This window comes from Sus scrofa, chromosome 12 (genome assembly GCF_054392235.1).
Source record: "Sus scrofa isolate SSC_HxYL_T2T_F1_AM1 chromosome 12, Sscrofa_HxYL_maternal_Yorkshire_Landrace_v2.0, whole genome shotgun sequence".
NCBI classification, from domain to species: domain Eukaryota; kingdom Metazoa; phylum Chordata; class Mammalia; order Artiodactyla; family Suidae; genus Sus; species Sus scrofa.
Genome location: NC_139394.1, coordinates 5006284 through 5022517, shown reverse-complemented (window position 1 = coordinate 5022517; position 16234 = coordinate 5006284). Strand labels below are relative to the sequence as shown.

Sequence of the window (16234 nt, the reverse complement as noted above, 5' to 3'; positions counted from 1 at the left end):
TTTTTTTTTTGCTTTTTTGGACCACACTCTTGGCACATGGAAGTTCCCAGGCTAGGGTACAGTTGCTGGCCTACAGCACAGCCACAGCAATGCAGGATCTGAGCCGTGTCTGTGACCTACACCACCGCTCACGGCAACGCCAGATCCTTAACCCACGAGCAAGGCCAGGGATGGAACCCACAATCTAGTGGTTCCTAGTTGGATTCATTTCCATTGCACCACAATGGGAACTCCGCCACGTCCTGGCTTTTGATCTGTGCTCTGCACGTCACCTGGACCAGGACACTGTGCTGGGTCCCCCCACTCAACTCCTCTGACGGGCTCAGAGCCAGCACCATGGCCTTCCAAACAGCTCCCTGAGAGGTTCCACCCAGAAGTGGACAGGAAGTAGGAGAAATCTTATTTCTGCTTGCTTTTATCTCATCCTTTACAAGTTCTATGGGTGTCGCTGGTAGAGGACTGTGTCTGCACGGTAACAGAGCATATAATTTATAAGTGGATGTGTGTATCTATTACACTTACATTCTGCCCTTTGCTGAAGAGGACGTGTAATCAGAAGTGTGTGGAAAAGATTGTCCTGGGGTCAGGAGTGAACCACTTAGCCAGCCCTTCACTCCCTGGCCTCTCCTGTCTTCCTGGCTTCATCATCTATATTCTCCTCCCCCCCCCATGACGTCATTGCCCCACCAATACTCAACTTCCAGTTGCTGCAACATGCCAGGCGCTTTCATGCCTACAGCCCCGGCAGAGTCTTCTGTCCGCGGGCCCATCCTTCCTTGAGCCCCTGCAAACTCAGAACAACCCGGCTTCTCTCTGAAGCTTCCCCTGATGCTCACGACTCCCAGAGTGCTCTGTAGGCGCCTTAACCGCCTAGATCTCCCAGTTGTGCTCATCGGTTTAACTTGCCAGGGCGTTTGTCTAGACCGCAAGCCCCTTGAGGGCCAAGCCCAGGGCTTAGTCATATCCCCACCCAGAGCAGACTGAGGTCAAGATACCCTGCCGCTGCCCACTGCCGGGGGAAAACCTGGGCCCAGTGAGGTTAATCGGTCTTCACAAGGTCGGGTCTGCTGACCCTGCTAATCAGCTTGAGCCTCCTAATCCATCGCCAGCAGGAACCTCGGGACAAAGGCAGTGGCTCGTGAGAGCTGGCAGGGGCCATCTTGGCCTTCTTCTGCGCCTGGGTCTCAGAGGGGATGGGGCAGCTGAGCCATGTGCACCACCCTCTTCCTGCTCAGCACCTTGGCCATGCTCTGGCGCCGCCGATTCGCCAACCGGGTCCAACCGTGAGAACCTGGCTGGGCCGTGGGCTGGGGCGGGGGAGAAACCGCTGGGCTGGGTTATAGCCGAGCTGCGGACTGCAGGGGTCAGGGGCTGCATGGACTCCCGGGAGGCTGGGAGTACAAGGGGCACCCCCGAGAGTCTCCCCTTCCAAGGAGGGGGCGCTTGGAGCTCTTCAAAGACACGGGGCACAACCTCTGGTCCCACAGCCCAACGTGGCTTAGGCTTAGGTCTCGCAGAGAAGCAGGAGAGGGGGCGGGGGTCCGGGCGCTGCCCACAGCCCTGCCTGCCTCTTTCCCTCCCGCAGAGAGTCCAGTGGAGTAGATGGGGCAGTCTCGGGCAGCGGTTTGGAAACAGACCTCCAACCCTCAGGCAGGTAAGACTCAAGAGTCTGGGGCGGGGGAGGGAGGGTGTTGCTAAGGACACGGCCGCTGTCCCCTGTCCAGGCCTGGGGGGTGTACGTGGGGACGTGCGTGTGTGCGTGCCCCTGGCCCCAGCTACCCGGTTCCCTGCATGCCTAGGGCTTTCTTCAGTTGGGGATGGGAGGCCCCAGCCTCTCTTCGGGACCCAAACTGCTCTGCCTCGCTCGTCCGAGTGCAGGTGGTCCCCGGGGTCCCTTCTCTTGGAAGGCGCAGGGGGAGTGGAGAGAGGGGTGAGGGAGAAGCCGCTTTGCGTGGCTTTGCTGCCTTCCCCTCCCCCTCCCGCTGCCGCTGCCCCCACCCGCTCAGCAGCTCCGCGGCCTGAACCTCCGGCAGGATTCGCTGTCCAGGCCCCAATAGGAGGCCCAGGAGGAGCATGACGTCATCAGCACTGCGTGCCATTGGCTGGGCAGCCCCTGCGGGCAGGACGCTGTCTCCAGTGGCCAGAAAGTTAACTCTTGCCTAGGCTGAAGCCATGTGGCCTTTAGAAGGGGGTGAAGTTTGGGGAACTTCAGGATTTCCTCCCTCTCCGGGTGCCTAGTGTCCTTTGAGGACAGGAGATCCGTGCCCGACACAACACGGGAAAATTGGCAAATATGTACCAAGAACCTACTGTTGGAAATGCTCTTTTGCGCCCGTGGGTGCTCTTCTCTGCTCAGGAAGCTCCTGCGAGGCCCTTGGCCTTTGGACTGCAGGGTCTGGAAGGAGGCTGCTCCCCATAGAGCTCTGGCGGCTGGGACAGGCATGCTCGCTGTGCACCCCACTCTCTGCCAGGCTGTGGGAGGTACCCCACGGAGCCCCTTAGGTACCTGGAGCCTGGCGAGCCGAGAACTGGGGCCTCCCTCTGTCTCTGGCCTGACTTCTCGGTCCCTGGATTCCCCCAGGTTCGGAATGTCCAAAGGCCCCCCCTCGAAGTTTAGGGTAAGTGCAGAAGACAGGGTCATTTCTGTGATGCCTTTCCTGGACACCTAGGCTAGTTGAGAGGGTCCCCGGGGAGCCTGATTGCTGCCACTGGTGAAATGGGCTGACACGTAAAAACAATCGTTTTACACGACTGGGCCTCACGCGTAGGAGGCCCTCAAAGGCTGAAGGGTCCTCCCTGTTGCGTTTGGGGGGAGCTGGAGTGGGGCAGCCTGAGTTTAAATCCTACTTCCCCTCTCATTGAGAGACTGTGGGCAAATGATATAATCTTTTGATGTGTAAACTGGCATTAATCACAGTGGTTACGAGGGTTTGGGGAGATTTAAATGAGATAATGATGATAGAACCCTAGCACAGAGCAACTGTTCCGCAAACACCAGATCTTGCCTTGCTGTTAGGTGACCAGCCCTTTCTCCTTCCCCAGAGGTTTCGCATACATGAACTGAAGGCTCAATGGCCCCAAAGCTTTGGCAGTTCAAATCTCTTGTTCATGGCGCAGGAAGCCAAGGGACAGGGAGATATAAATTACTTGCTCCAGGCGGTCCTCCCAGCTGGGGGCTGATGTGAGACTGACAGGTCCCTGCCTTCAGACAGTCCATCTCCTTGACAGACATGAAATGTGCCTGGACCTCCTGTCAGGAGAGAAAAGGCCAAATCTGGGACCATCTGGCCAGGCCTGGTCTGGCGTGGCCTTGCCAGGAGGAAGCAGTCGCCCATTAACTCCTTGGAACCCAGCTAACAGGAAAGACTGGCCTGTTGGGGCCGCCATGGAGGGCTGGCTCCGGGTGGCAGCAGGGGTGGCGCTCTGCTCTCCAACTCCAAGGCTTCTTGGTGCTCCTGCTTCTCGATGGTGGGGTGAACGACGGGCTTGGGGGAGGGAGGAAGGGGAAGGCTGGAAGCCTGGGAGGGTCTTTGGCGTCGATTATCTGACTCTGCATTTTCCTCTTTAGGGAGAAGAGCCTCTGAAGTGAGCCCTCACCTCTTCAGGCAGAGCTCAGCCCCAGGGCCTGGGATGGACTGGCAGGTAGGGCAGGGTGCGCAGCCTGGAGGGCAGGGGGCAGGGCTGGGGACAGGGCGGCAGGATGTGCCAGGCTTCAGCTCTGTGGGCACTGTGGAGGCTAAGGGAGGGGTGGACTCCTATGGGCTCCTACCTTAAATCTGTTATGTTCCAGGCCACTGGGCAAGGGTTAGTTTTAAGAGAACTATATGTGATCTTGGGAGTTCCCGCTGCGGCACAGTGGGTTAAGAATCTGACTGCAGTGGCTCAAGTCACTGTGGAGGCGCGGGTTCAATCCCTGGCCCGGCGCAGTGGATTAAAGGATCTGGCGTCGCCATAGCTGTGGCTCAGGCTCCTTTCCTCTGAGGAGCCCCAGTGAGGGACACACTAGGGTCCCCGTTTAACTCTGGGGCAACCCCCACACCCAGGATAGAGGTGGGACCAAGCAGGGAGTGGAGAGGCCAGAACCGAGGGACAGTGATAGTTCAAGTTCACGAAGGATGGGCTCCCCATTTTCCTCTACGGAAGCCTTGCAATGACCCTGGAGGCAGGTCAGCTCATAATCCACAGTTTAGAAGTGAGGAAACAGGAATTCTTGCTGTGGCGCTGCAGAAATGAATCTAACTAGTACCATGAGGTTGCGGGTTTGATCCCTGGCCAAGCTTAGGGGGGTTAGGGATCCGGCATTGCTGTGAGCTGTGGTGTAGATCACGAAGTTCGGATCCCGCATTGCAGTGGCTGTGGTATAGGCTGGCAACTCTAGCTCCGATTGGCCCCCTAGCCTGGGAACCTCCATATGCCACTGGTGCAGCCCTAAAAAAAAAAAAAAAAAAAAGAAGAAGAAGTGAAAACACCCAGAAAGATTTATTTATTTGCTCAGCACCACCCAGCTAATAAGTGGGGACCCCAGGCTCATAGGGAGGCTGCAGAACCCAGACCCTAGACCCCACAGCACAGGCCTCCCTGAAACCACCTGGAAGTTTGCAGCTGCTCAGGGCAGTGGGGGGGAAAGCGGTTCACTGGCCTGGCTTGTCCAGGGCTGTGTGGTGTCACTTTGCGAGGGTGGTACTCACTTCCTATGACATTTGCCTCTCCTTGGTCCCCAGAGCTCACCCTGCCACGGCTGCTGTGCCGAAATGATCAGTAGGATATGCCAGTTGGTTGTGTGACATGTCTGCTTGCAGCTGGCTGGAAGCAACTCACAGCTTGTCCTGGGTGTGTTTTCTGTGTGTGTGTGTGTGTGTGTGCGCGCGCGCTCGCTTATTGCACGCTACACGTGCCTGTGTTCCAAATGGGCAGTAGCATGTGGGAGGGGAAAAAGCACGACACTTGTTTTTGTCAGCCTGCTGACTGCTCAGTAACAGCGGCGGCCTCCTTTGCCCCCAGCTGCTCTGCCGTTCTCTCTCTTTACAATCCAGCTCGGAGATAAAAGCACATTTCCGCTTCTGCTCCCCGCGATCCAGGCGCGCAGACCCTGCAGGCAGCTGCTGCCGACTGCCTGGCGGCCGTTCATCTTCCAGGGCGCCCCTCCCCTGCCCCCCACATGCAGCTCTCCTCCCTCGTGCAGCCCCCCTGCCCACCCAGCAGTGAGGTCTCTGCCTGGCTGGCCCCCCCGACCCTGACTTTCAGGAAAGAGGAGCTGGAGGAGTTCTCTAGACAGCAGCCAAGGGCCAGATGCAGCCTCACTGACTCGGGGAACCCACTCTGAAGTGGGGGGAGGAGGAGGCACAGCTTGCTGGGGAGGGGCCGCTGCAGATCTGGGGGAGCCTCTAAAAGGAGGGCCGGGTGGAGGCTCGGCCAGGGTCGCCCCCAGGGAAGGAGCTCTGGGCCGGAACCGGTCGGGGCCCCACCCACGGCGCACTTGACATGGGCCACGAGTTCGTCACCACCTGTCTCGGTGCCCCAGCCTGTCTTTCTCCTGGGAGGCCTCAGCCTTCCTGGTGACAAGACTCGCAGGCTGGGGGCCAAGGGCCGCGTTCCCGGGGCTCGGTCTCTGTTCCCTGATCCTGTCTTCGCGACCGTTGTCCAGTCTGTTTGCCAGGTTCCTGTCACTTCATCCTTGGCATTTCCAAGTTGCCCGTCTCCTTCCACGGAGGGGGAGGAATTGTCAGACCAAGGTCGCCTCGCCGCCACCGCACCGGGGCCTGGCTCACAGCCCAGATGCACGGCCACAAAGTGACACCCCTTTGCAGCCCTGTTCTGAGAGCCTGCCCAGGAGGTGAAGGTTCCTCCGGGGATCAGTTCCGGATGAAGGGCGGGAAAGGGGGAGGAAGGGGCGGCTGGAGGTGGGAGGGGAGGCTGCCGGGCGCTGGCAGCTGGGGTGCCATGTGGGCTGGGCGGGAGGGGCTCCCCCAGGGAGCAGGCTGGCTTCGGTGGGAGCAGCCTGTGTTTACACCTTCCCCACACGCCCGGCCCACGCTCGCCTCGTATGCTCGGGGCGCTCCCAGCCCTGGGCGCTGCACAGTCTGTATGCTTGCAGCTCCTGTTGCAGAGTTGCCGCCCGCATCCTGGAGCTCGTCTCCAGCAGGCTGCCCGGGGCCGAAGCGGCCCCTCCTCGGCCCACCACCCTCCTGCCCCATGGTGGGTGGGAAGCCCACGGCAGCCAGCCGTGGACCCAGTGTTCCCAGGAGGCTGGGTCCTCCTTCCTCCCGTTTCCCTGGGAAGAGCAGCTGCTTGGAAATGGCAGCTGGAAAGTTAGTTCAGGGTTTGGTAGACTGGCCGTACCTGGAGGGAGAGGTGAAGAGCCACCGGGGGGGGGGGGTCAGAGCTGGGTCACTCCTGGTCCGGGGCCTGGGCCATAGCATGAGCTCTGAGAGCCAGGAGTCCAGTCAGAGCACTGCATTGAAATCGTTGAAATCACGACTCCACCACCACGTCCTGCCCCTGTGGCCTTGGGCAGGTTCCCGAAGGTCCTGTGCCTCGGCTTCCTCATCTCTAAGACGAGGTAACAGTAAACCTGCCCCACAGGATTGTTGGAGGGTGAAATTAAATAATGTGTGGAAAGGGCTTGGCGCGTTTAGTAAGCGTTTGGTGTGTGTGAGATCGTGTGATTGTGTTTGTAAGCCACCAACTACTGAACGCTGCGTAATTTCAGAATAATTAGTAGCTTCAGAACAGCTAACGTCCCTCAGCTCCTCCCCGCAGCCCTTCCTGCCCTGTCTTTCCACATCCACGGCAGCTGGGCAATGGGCAGCTCTGAAACAAATGACAGGACAGCAGAGGGTGGCCCTGCGGAGTGGGGGCCGCTGACTAAGGGCCAGCACCGGGTACGATGGTAGAGAGTGTGCCGCTGTTGCTTCTGGGCACCTCGAACCCCCCCCCAACATCCAGTGCGGGGAGGTCTTGGCCTGGATCCCCCCCCCTCCCCGCTCCCCGACCCCCGCGGGCTCTGCTTCGCCCAGTGAATCTCAGCTCCCAGAGCAGACAGGAGGTCGTTGCCCTCATGCTTTCCATCCTCTGTCTGAATGCTAATCTCTGCTGGTGGGAGCCTGAGTGACAGGGAAAGGCTGCTCTGAGCTGCAGGGTGGCCGAGGGCAGCAGCCGGGAGCAGGGAGGTGCTGCTGTCTGCTGCTTCTGGCTCAGGCTCAGGCCGCTGTCAGTCTCTCCTGGAGATCCAGACAAGGCCAGAGAGCTGATGAGGCGGTGGGGGTGGAGCAGAGACACCAGGGAAGCGGCGGCTGTTGCTGCTGGGCGTCACCCTGGGGTGCAGAGGTGACCTGGGATAGTACCCATCCATCTCAAAGGTGTGACTGTGTGCCTGTGGGCAGGACGGTCCTGGCTGGGGGCAGAGAAGAGAGGCCCTGGGGGACGAGGGGGCATGGCGCCTGATCTGAGGACCCTGCAAGAGCAGGGTTCCCGAATGGTCCCGCAGGCTCCCAGGGCCCCTCTGCAGGGGCCTCCCTGTTAGGCAGAAGCCCGGCACCAAGAGGAGGGGATGCTTCTTTGTGAACCTCAAAAGGAGAATGCCAAGTGGCTTACACCGAGGTTTATTTTAATATGATACCACTAATATTATTAATTAATGGCTAATAGGTCTTGAACACTTATTCTGTGCCAGGCACTGTGCCAAGAGCTTTATTTATAAGCATTGTCTCATTTATGAGGCAGGAACTGCTGTTAACCTCATTTACCCAATAAGGAAAGCCAAGTTCACAGAATTTGCTCAAGGTCACTCACAGCTGGTAGTAAAGCCAGGACCTGCACCCGGGCAACATGGTGCCAAAGCTTGGGAGGCTGTCGGGGCGGGGAGTCTGGAGTCGGGGGCTGTGAGGAAATCCAGTGTGACCCCTCCTGCAGGAACAAGGACTCAGAGCTGAGGCCCACCGGGTTGTGCCTTTGCAGGTGGGGCTGGGCGGGGTTTGCCAGGGTTATTCCTGTGCTCTCTCTTCAGCAGCCCGTAGTTCAAGGGTGGACCAGTCTCTGAGCCCCAAAAGATGAGTCTCTGCCTGCAGCTGAGGGGAGTGAGGAGAGCGGCCTCTCCAGGATCTGTCATCCTTTCAGGAAGGAAGCAGTGGCCACCGGCAGGGACAAGACAGCAAGGCCATCACTCAGCCACTGCCACTGCGCTGCCTCCTTCAGCCAGGGCAGGGCCCTGGAGGGAGAGGACAGCAGCCAGCAGGCCAGCTGGACGTGGGAGTGGAGAAAGGGCGGGGGGGGGGTGGTGGCAGCGTGTGCAGGCTGTGGGGACCAAAGAGGTGGCTTCAAGAGGGACCCACTGACTTAAGCTGGAGAGAAGTGCTGGCACTTCGGGACTGCACAGCTCCCTGCAGGACGCACATGCCCCCTAGTGGGGACTCAGACTGGAGGGTGGAGAGCAAATGAAAGCAAGAGTGACCACCACGACCCATGAGCCCCTGTAGGAATGGGCCGTCCCATCCTTAGGCGAACACATAAGCTCACTGAAGAGCATATGCAGAAGCCAGCGGAGCCGAGCAGTCAAAGAAACTATTTAACTTATTCATTTGCTCCTTTATTTCACTAGCACGTGCTGCCTCGCGGTGAGCTGACAATGCGCAGATCCCGTGTCAGGTGTGTGGACTGAGACAGCAGTGACAGGGACAGTACCCGCCCTGCCGTCGGTTCCAGATCCGGCCTGGGAAGCGCGGTCGAGCCCCTGCCTCCTCACGTGACCTTCCTTTCTCTGGCCCTCCGGCTCCCCATCTAACGGGCATGCGCTGAACCCAGGCGGGCTGGCGCCGAGGCCCTAAAGGAAGGCTTCCGCCAATCACGAGAGAGCACGGCTGATGACGTGTGGAGGTGCTAACGAGGACTCGCAGCATCTGCAGACAGCGACCGACCGTCTCCGTGCCAGGCGCCGGGGATACAGACATGAACTAAGACTTGCCGCCACAAACGACCAGAAGACTGAGCAAAACGTAAGGAACAGTCACTTGACAGCAGGCAGCACACAGGACGGTGACGTCACGCCTCAGCCTCACCTCAGATGGTTCCCCGCCCGGGTTCTGGGGAGGGGGAACCACGGCGGTCTCCCCCAGGTGAGGAGGCCTCGTCGGAGCTCAGGGCAGTGTTCCAGAGGACACAGACCAATGGGATCCAAAGCCAGACATGACAAAGGCGAGTCAAGGGAAACTCCTTTCCACCGAAGACACAAAGCACCGACCGCCAAAGCGAAATGGACAAGCTGCAATTGATCGAGATTGGAAAGACGGAGAAAATATCTCCCAGGCAAATACCTGAGAAAGGATCCGCATGCAGACGATACAGACAGCTTTTACAATTCAGTAAGACAGGCCCATTAAAATAAGGGGGGGGGGTTTAATACGTTGATTCACAAGAAAGTATCCATAGGAGCAATAAACAGAGAAGGATGCTCAGCATCGCGGTCGGTAGGAGATGCCGATTAAAAGCACCATGAGATACTACTGCACACCTGCCTGAATGGCTGACGTTAAAGACAGACCACAGCAGGCGCTGGAGAGGGTGCTGAGCGCGTGTAACTCTGTAACACGTTGCTGGAGGAGTAGAAGTGTCACAACCATCGGGGAAACCAGTTTGGCAGTTTCCCTTGAAGTCATCCAAGAGGAATGGAAACTTAAGTCCACGGAAACATTTGTACAAAAATATTCACAGCAGCAGCTTTATTAATCATAGTTCCAAACTGGAAACAACCTGAAAGTCCACCAACATGCGAATGGGTACAAATATTGCGGTATAGTCATAGGATGGAATAATAGTCAGCAGTTAAAAAGGAAAATGAACCACTGATGTGGGCTGCCACGCGGGGAACTGAGAGAAGCCAGACACAAGAGTCCCTTTTTATGAAGTTCTAGAATGGGCAAATCTACGGTGACAGAAAGCAGATCAGTGGTTGCCTGGGGCCAGGGTTGGGTGGAGACTGGGGGTCAACGGGTCGGGAAGATCCCTGGGTGATGAAAATGTTTTAAATCATGGTGGGGTTGTGGTCGCACAGGTTTATACCTTAATTGGACTACTGAACTGTACACTGTACATTTTAAACAGATGTATTTTGGAGTCCCCATCGTGGCGCAGTGGTTAACTAAACCTGACTAGTATCCATGAGGATGCAGGTTCGATTCCTGGCCTTGTTCAGTGGGTTAAGGATTTGCTGCTGCCATGAGCTGTGGTGTAGGTCACAGACGCGGCTTGGATCCCGTTACTGTGGCTGTGGTGTAGGCTGGGAGCTACAGCTCCAATTGGACCCCTAGCCTGGGAACCTCCGTATGCCACCACCAGTGGGGCCCTAAAAAGACCAAAAAAAAAAAAAAAAAAAAGAGGATTTATTTTATTGTATGTAAATTACACCTCAATAAAGATGATTTAAAGAGTTAAACACGAGTGAAGACTTGATTCTTGTCTTGCCCATAGTCTAGTGGAAAAGCCAGACATGAAAACAAGTGATCATAAAACAGTGAGTATTAAAAGAGGCCAATGGGGAATTCCCTGGTGGTGCAGCAGATCTGGTGGTCATTCCTGTGGCTCAGGTTGCAGCTGTGGTTGTGGGTTCAATCCCTGGCCCTGGAACTGCCACATGCTGCAGGTGTGGCAAAAAAAAAAAAAAAAAAAAAAAAGCTCAGTGGGGAGTTCCCTTTGTGGCTCAACAGTTAACAAACACGACTAGGATCCATGAGGATGCAGGTTCGATCCCTGGCCTTGCTCAGTGGGTTAAGAATCCGGAGTTGCTGTGGCTGTGGTGTAGGCCGGCAGCTATAGCTCCAATTCAACCCCTAGCCTGGGAACTTCCATATGTGGTGGGTGTGTGGCCCTAAAAAGCAAAAAAAAAAAAAAAAAAGTTCAATGAAGTATTACATATTCTGCAAAATCATTTTCTTTTCTTTTTTTTTGGGCTTTTTAGGGCTGTACCCGCGGCATGTGGAGGTTCCCAGGCTAGAGGTCCCATCAGAGCTGTAGCCACCGCCCTACACCACAGCCACAGCAACACCGGATCCTTAACCCACTGAGCAAGGCCAGGGATGGAACCCGCAACCTCATGGTTCCTAGTCGGATTCGTTAACCACTGCGCCACAGCGGGAACTCCTCATTTTCTTTTTTTTGGCTGCACCTGCAGCACATGGAAGTTCCTGGCTGGGGATAAATCCGAGCCACAGCTGTGGCAACCTATGGATCCTTAACTGGGTCCTTAAGCTACCCGCACCGCCACAGATAATGCTGCATCCTTAACCCACTGTGCAACAGTGGGAATTCCCTAAATTCACTTATTTAAAAAAATCCATTAAATACTAATTTTATGAGAGGCATGAGATCTGCAGAGCAGGGGAGTAGAATGCGTGCTATTGGTCAACACTGCAACCGAAGGTCATCTAGTCTCAATAAATAGGGTACATGCTGTTCTGTTTCTTTTTCCTAGATTTCTGCTAAATAAGATTTGTGGCCCTCTTCCACAGACCTGAGAAATCGAAGGGAAAAAAATCCTCTAGGCTTTTATCATGGGCTGGATGAATTAAAATTTCTGGAGTTAACGCAACGTTCCGCTGTCACAGCGTATTTTTCCAGGAAGTCCAGCGCCGAGGTTAAGATCATAGGGTTGGAGGCTGGATCCCTGGAGTTCAGCTCTCAGGGCCCCCACTTTCACCTTTCTGCACTTGGGCTGCAAAATGGGAGGGTAACGACAGGGCTGTTGGGAGAGTCAAACGAGAAAGCAAATCACAGGTGCTCAGAGTCAGGCTGTATACACGAAATATGTGCAGCTTTTTTCATGTCACTGAGACCCCAGTGACGTTTTTGGGAAAGGTGTTTAGAGCAGTGCCTGGCACGGAATCAACACTACATGCCGGCTGTTATTGGGGGGGTAATCTGATCATGTCAATTCATTTTATTTTGCCATGACCCATTCTTCCAGGGGATAATCATTTACAAATTTTTTTGGAAAATGTCAATCATCTCATTTAGAAAGACTTTGATCTTAACAGAATGCCCAACTTAAGATGGCGTCACCAGCAAGATGTCTTGTGAAATTAATTTTTTATTTTAGGTCTGTACCTGCGGCCTATGGAGGTCCCAGGCTAGGGGTTGAATCGGAGCCACAGCTGCCAGCCTACACCACAGCCACAGTGATGCCAGATCCTTAACCCGCTGAATGAGGCCAGGGATCGAACCTGCATCTTCATGCATACTGGTCGGGTTTGCAACCTACTAAGCCACAACAGGAACTCCCAAGATGTCTTTTTTAAATTTCACCTTCTGTATTTCACTGAAACTAAGATGCCATTGCTCAAAAGACGCCTCCCATCTTTAAGAAGTATTAAAACGTAAAAATATTTGTCTCTGAATCAAAGGCAGGGGCCTTCAGGACTCGCTTCTCCAGCAGTTCAAAAGCACCTTCAAGGACTCGTGTTCTTTGCTCTGCTCTGCCACTGCAGACCTTCAGCTCCTGCTTAGAGGCAGGTCTTCATGGATGCAAGACGGCTGCGGCTGCCTCAAGAATCATTTCACCATGTCCCAAAGCCAGAAGAGAGGCTACTGTTTTGTTTGAGGCTGTTATTTTTTCAAAACGAGAAAACTTTACCAAACTTGGCAGATCTGCATGACAGACCCTTTCACAAAACGATTCCCGGCAAAGGGAATAGATTTTTCTTTTCGTTTTTTAGGGCTGCACCTGTGGCACATGGAAGTTCCCAGACTAGGGGTCGAACTGGAGCTACAGCCACCAGCCTACACCACAGCCACAACGCAGGATCCGGCCACGTCTGCGACCTACACCACAGCTCACAGCAATGCCGGATCCTTAACCCATCAAGCGAGGCCAGGGGTTGAACCTGCATCCTCACGCGGGTTGATCACTAGTTGAGTTCGTAACCTGCTGAGCTGCAGTGATAACTCTGGGAATAGATTTGCCATATCGGTCTGGTGCAGACTAATCAAGATTCGCCACTCAGGGCAGAGCTTGCCTCCCCTGAAGCACACAGCTGCCTGGTAGGTCTGTCCTGTTCTCTTAAGATGAAGGAAGGACAGCTGTGGGTCTGGGGACCAAGAGCTCCTGGCACACGGTGAACCCGCTGTGACATGACTGGGAGTTGCTCGCTGTGCGAGCAACTCCTCCCGACGTCAGCAGCAAACGGCTTGGGATATAACTGCCCTCCTTCATGTTCTTGCAAATAAAATGAAAGATTCCTGGAGTTCCCCAGTGGTGCAGCTAAGGATCTGGTGTTGTTGCTGCTGTCGCTCGGGTTGCTGCTGTGGTGTGGGTTCGATCCCTGGCTCCATAACTTCTGCATGCCGTGGGTGAAGTAAAAAAAAATTAAATACAAAATGAAAGATTCCTTTCCAGGTTAAGAAACTAACCTCGATATTTCAAAGACTGTTTTCTATTAGCGTGGGGTTTGGATACCAGTCAGTGAGTGGAACACGGGGAGCTGACCGCCTGAGCAGAGGAGGCCAGCTGACCAGGCTTCCCCTTTGCGCTCGAGCCAAGGTCCCACGACAGCCCTGGGGACTCCTGCCCTGTTCAGCTTGTGATCTACTTCTGTCACTCATTGCCAGATTGTGACTCTTTCCAGGTAATAAATATAGGTCCACACCGGCCTTGAATAACCTAATACTCAGATGTCCTCGACCTCATGAGCCACGAGTGCAAAAGCAAAGTCACAACTAATAACAGTAGCACTGCTGTCTTGAGAGCTCTGAGCCCTTGCCTGCTCATTCAGGAATCTGATGCATTCTCTGAAGTCTTTGCCAGTTATTTCTGGATTGCCTACGCAGCGCACCTGACACGCTTGGGCACAAGGGCTCTGGTTGCATTTAGCTCCAGCCTCTTGGCCACTGCCCAGCAGCCCGTGACACCCTGTATCCGCGTGAGCCGGCTGCTGTTCCACTAAGTGCCCTGTCAGGTGTGCAAGCTACACTGTGGCCTCGGGCACAGCGGTCCTTCCCCAGCTGTGATGAATGGCCCTCGCTGCACACTGGCTGCCAACTAGTCTGAGACCCCAGATCACCCTCTTAGAGCTCAGAGCCTCAGGCTCCCATGGAGCAGCTCCTGACGCCTCTCAGCCTCACTCCTCCTGCGTAAAGTGGCTGGAAACAGAACAGGTGTCTCCCATTCCTCTCCCCTAGTTTCTTCCCTAACCACCCAGCCAAACACAAAAACCCTCTTCCTTCCCCCTGACCCCACCCCAAACCAAAAACCCTTACAAGTAAGATCAATTTTATGTACATACACAGGGTGCAGTCTAACTGAGTGGTAAAAGCACAGACTCCACGGGCTGGGATCAGACCCTGACCCCACCAGTTCCTAGTTGCATGAATCTGGGCAAGTTACATCATCTCTCTTTTTGTCTTTTTTTTTAGGGCTGCACCCGCAGCATATAGAGGTTCCCAGGCTAGGGGTCCAGTCGGAGCTACAGCTGCCAGCCTATGCCACAGCCACAGCAATGCAGGATCCGAGCCATGTCTGTGACCTACACCACAGCTCACGGCAACACCAGATGCTAAACCCCCTGAGTGAAGCCAGGGATGGAACCTGCAACCTCGTGGTTCCTAGTCGGCTTTGTCTCCGCTGCGCCACGACGGGAACTCCTACATCATCTCTCAATGCCTCCCTTTCCTCATCTGTCAAATGGGGGTAGTGAGAAAGAGCTTCACTGTGCAGTGGTGAGGATGAGCCAAAGTAATATCCACAGCGTACTCAGGTAGTGAGTGGCACACAGTAGATGCAATGAAGCATTAGTTATCATTATTGTTTTGCTTGCAGCAGATCTGCTGCCTACACACAAGCAGCTTTCGGCAAATCCCACACGTACAAGTCTCTCTTCCAGTCTGAAACAAAAGGCATTTAGTTTGCAGACAGAGAACTCATTCTTTCTTTTGGCATTACACAAAATAACCTGTCTTCGAGGGTAAGGCAGAGAAATTTAAGGGCCAACTTCACCCAAAGAAGCTACTGCAAAGTGAGTTAATGATTATATTTGTCAAGTACTTAATGTGAGCAGAGGCAGCGGAATACCAACCAGGCCCAGTGAGGAAATTAAAAAGAAAAACAAATTAAAAGAGACTTCTGCCTTGAAGAGCTCACAATCAAATTAAGGGAGGCAAACAGTAACAAATGGGGTAACTTGAAAATAAGTGTCCCCGCAATGTATTACCATATTCAGAACAACTTAATCCCCACGAAGTGCCACTGAGATCATTGCTCAAGGGTTGGTGAGAATGAAGAGTCGGAAACAGTAATGCAGAATCCGCTTCGGAGTGTTGCACATTTAAACTAATTTCCAAAGAGGTGTGGGAGTTCCCCTGGTGGTTCAGCGGAACCGAGTCTGACTAGGAACCATGAGGTAGCGGGTTCAATCCCTGGTGTCACTTAGTGGGTTAAGGATCCAGCATTGCCGTGGGCTCTGGTGTAGGTTGCAGATGCGGTTCGGATCTTGCATGGCTATGGCTGCGGCCTAGGCGGCCGCTGTAGCTCCCATTCCACCCCTAGCCTGGGAACCTCCATAGGCAGCGGGTGTGGCCCTAGAAAGGCAAAAAAGATTAAAAAACCCCAAAGACGTGTGCATGCTGGCTCTGACTCAAGCGGTTGTTTTGCCCCTTTGTTATTTCAAGAGTGAAGCCAGGTGGCTGCCTGGAAAATGACACTAGGAGTAGGGGAGAGTGTTGCACTAGTCTCGGTTCTTTCCTAATTTAAAGGTTTTTCCCCTTCTTGGAATCAAAGCTACACCCCTGTGGCGGACTCGCGGCTCGGAGCTCGCCCCTCACTTCCGGGTGATTTACAGCCCGGCGCGGACCGTCGCTCTCGGGCGCCCTCTGCTGTCGGCGCCTCACCACTCCAGCCCCGACCAAGAGCAACTGACCCGGACATCGAACAACGGCCCGGGAATCTCCCTTTCCCTCACTAACGCAATCAGCCACCCCAGATGACCCCTGCCCGCCCCAGATAAAAACCGCAGAGCAATTGAGAACGAAATCCGGCCGGCTCTCAGTTCCCCGACCCTCTCCCCTCGAACTTTCTGTGACCCCCACCGCCGACCCGGTCTCGGCCAGGGACAGCCTGTTCACTCAGAAGACAAATGATTTCTTGGCTGAAACGACCGTCCATCTTCGTTTTCTAACGACCGTGGTTCTATACAGAGCAGTCCTCCCACGCCGGGCTCTCTGCTGTCCCTGGTGGCGGCCACCAAGTTGCCCCGGC

General features: G+C 55.0%; 1 protein-coding gene across 4 annotated transcripts; it reads left to right on the top strand.

The window, feature by feature from the left end:
- Nucleotides 1-1072: 1072 nt before the first annotated feature.
- PRCD (photoreceptor disc component) lies at nt 1073-10426 on the top strand. Of its 4 annotated transcripts, none has more exons than XM_005656909.4 (4): nt 1073-1283; nt 1586-1654; nt 3569-3642; nt 8597-10426. In XM_005656909.4, exons 1-3 carry the CDS (start codon nt 1210-1212, stop codon nt 3582-3584), a joined length of 159 nt encoding a protein of 52 aa, XP_005656966.1. In that variant the 5' UTR covers nt 1073-1209; the 3' UTR covers nt 3585-3642; nt 8597-10426. The 4 variants fall into 4 exon arrangements, with proteins under 4 accessions (XP_005656966.1, XP_013845326.1, XP_084839954.1 ...); XM_013989872.3 differs by having other exon boundaries at nt 8006-10426; XM_084983828.1 differs by lacking the exon at nt 8597-10426 and adding an exon at nt 5645-5764.
- The last annotated feature ends 5808 nt before the right edge of the window (nt 10427-16234 follow it).

Bases quoted from the DNA above. Each gene is read 5' to 3' on its own strand.
- PRCD (XM_005656909.4), top strand. From the start codon at position 1,210: ATGTGCACCACCCTCTTCCTGCTCAGCACCTTGGCCATGCTCTGGCGC. The intron at 1,284-1,585 runs GTGAGAACCTGG...TCCCTCCCGCAG, and splicing joins TTCGCCAACCGGGTCCAACC to AGAGTCCAGTGGAGTAGATG.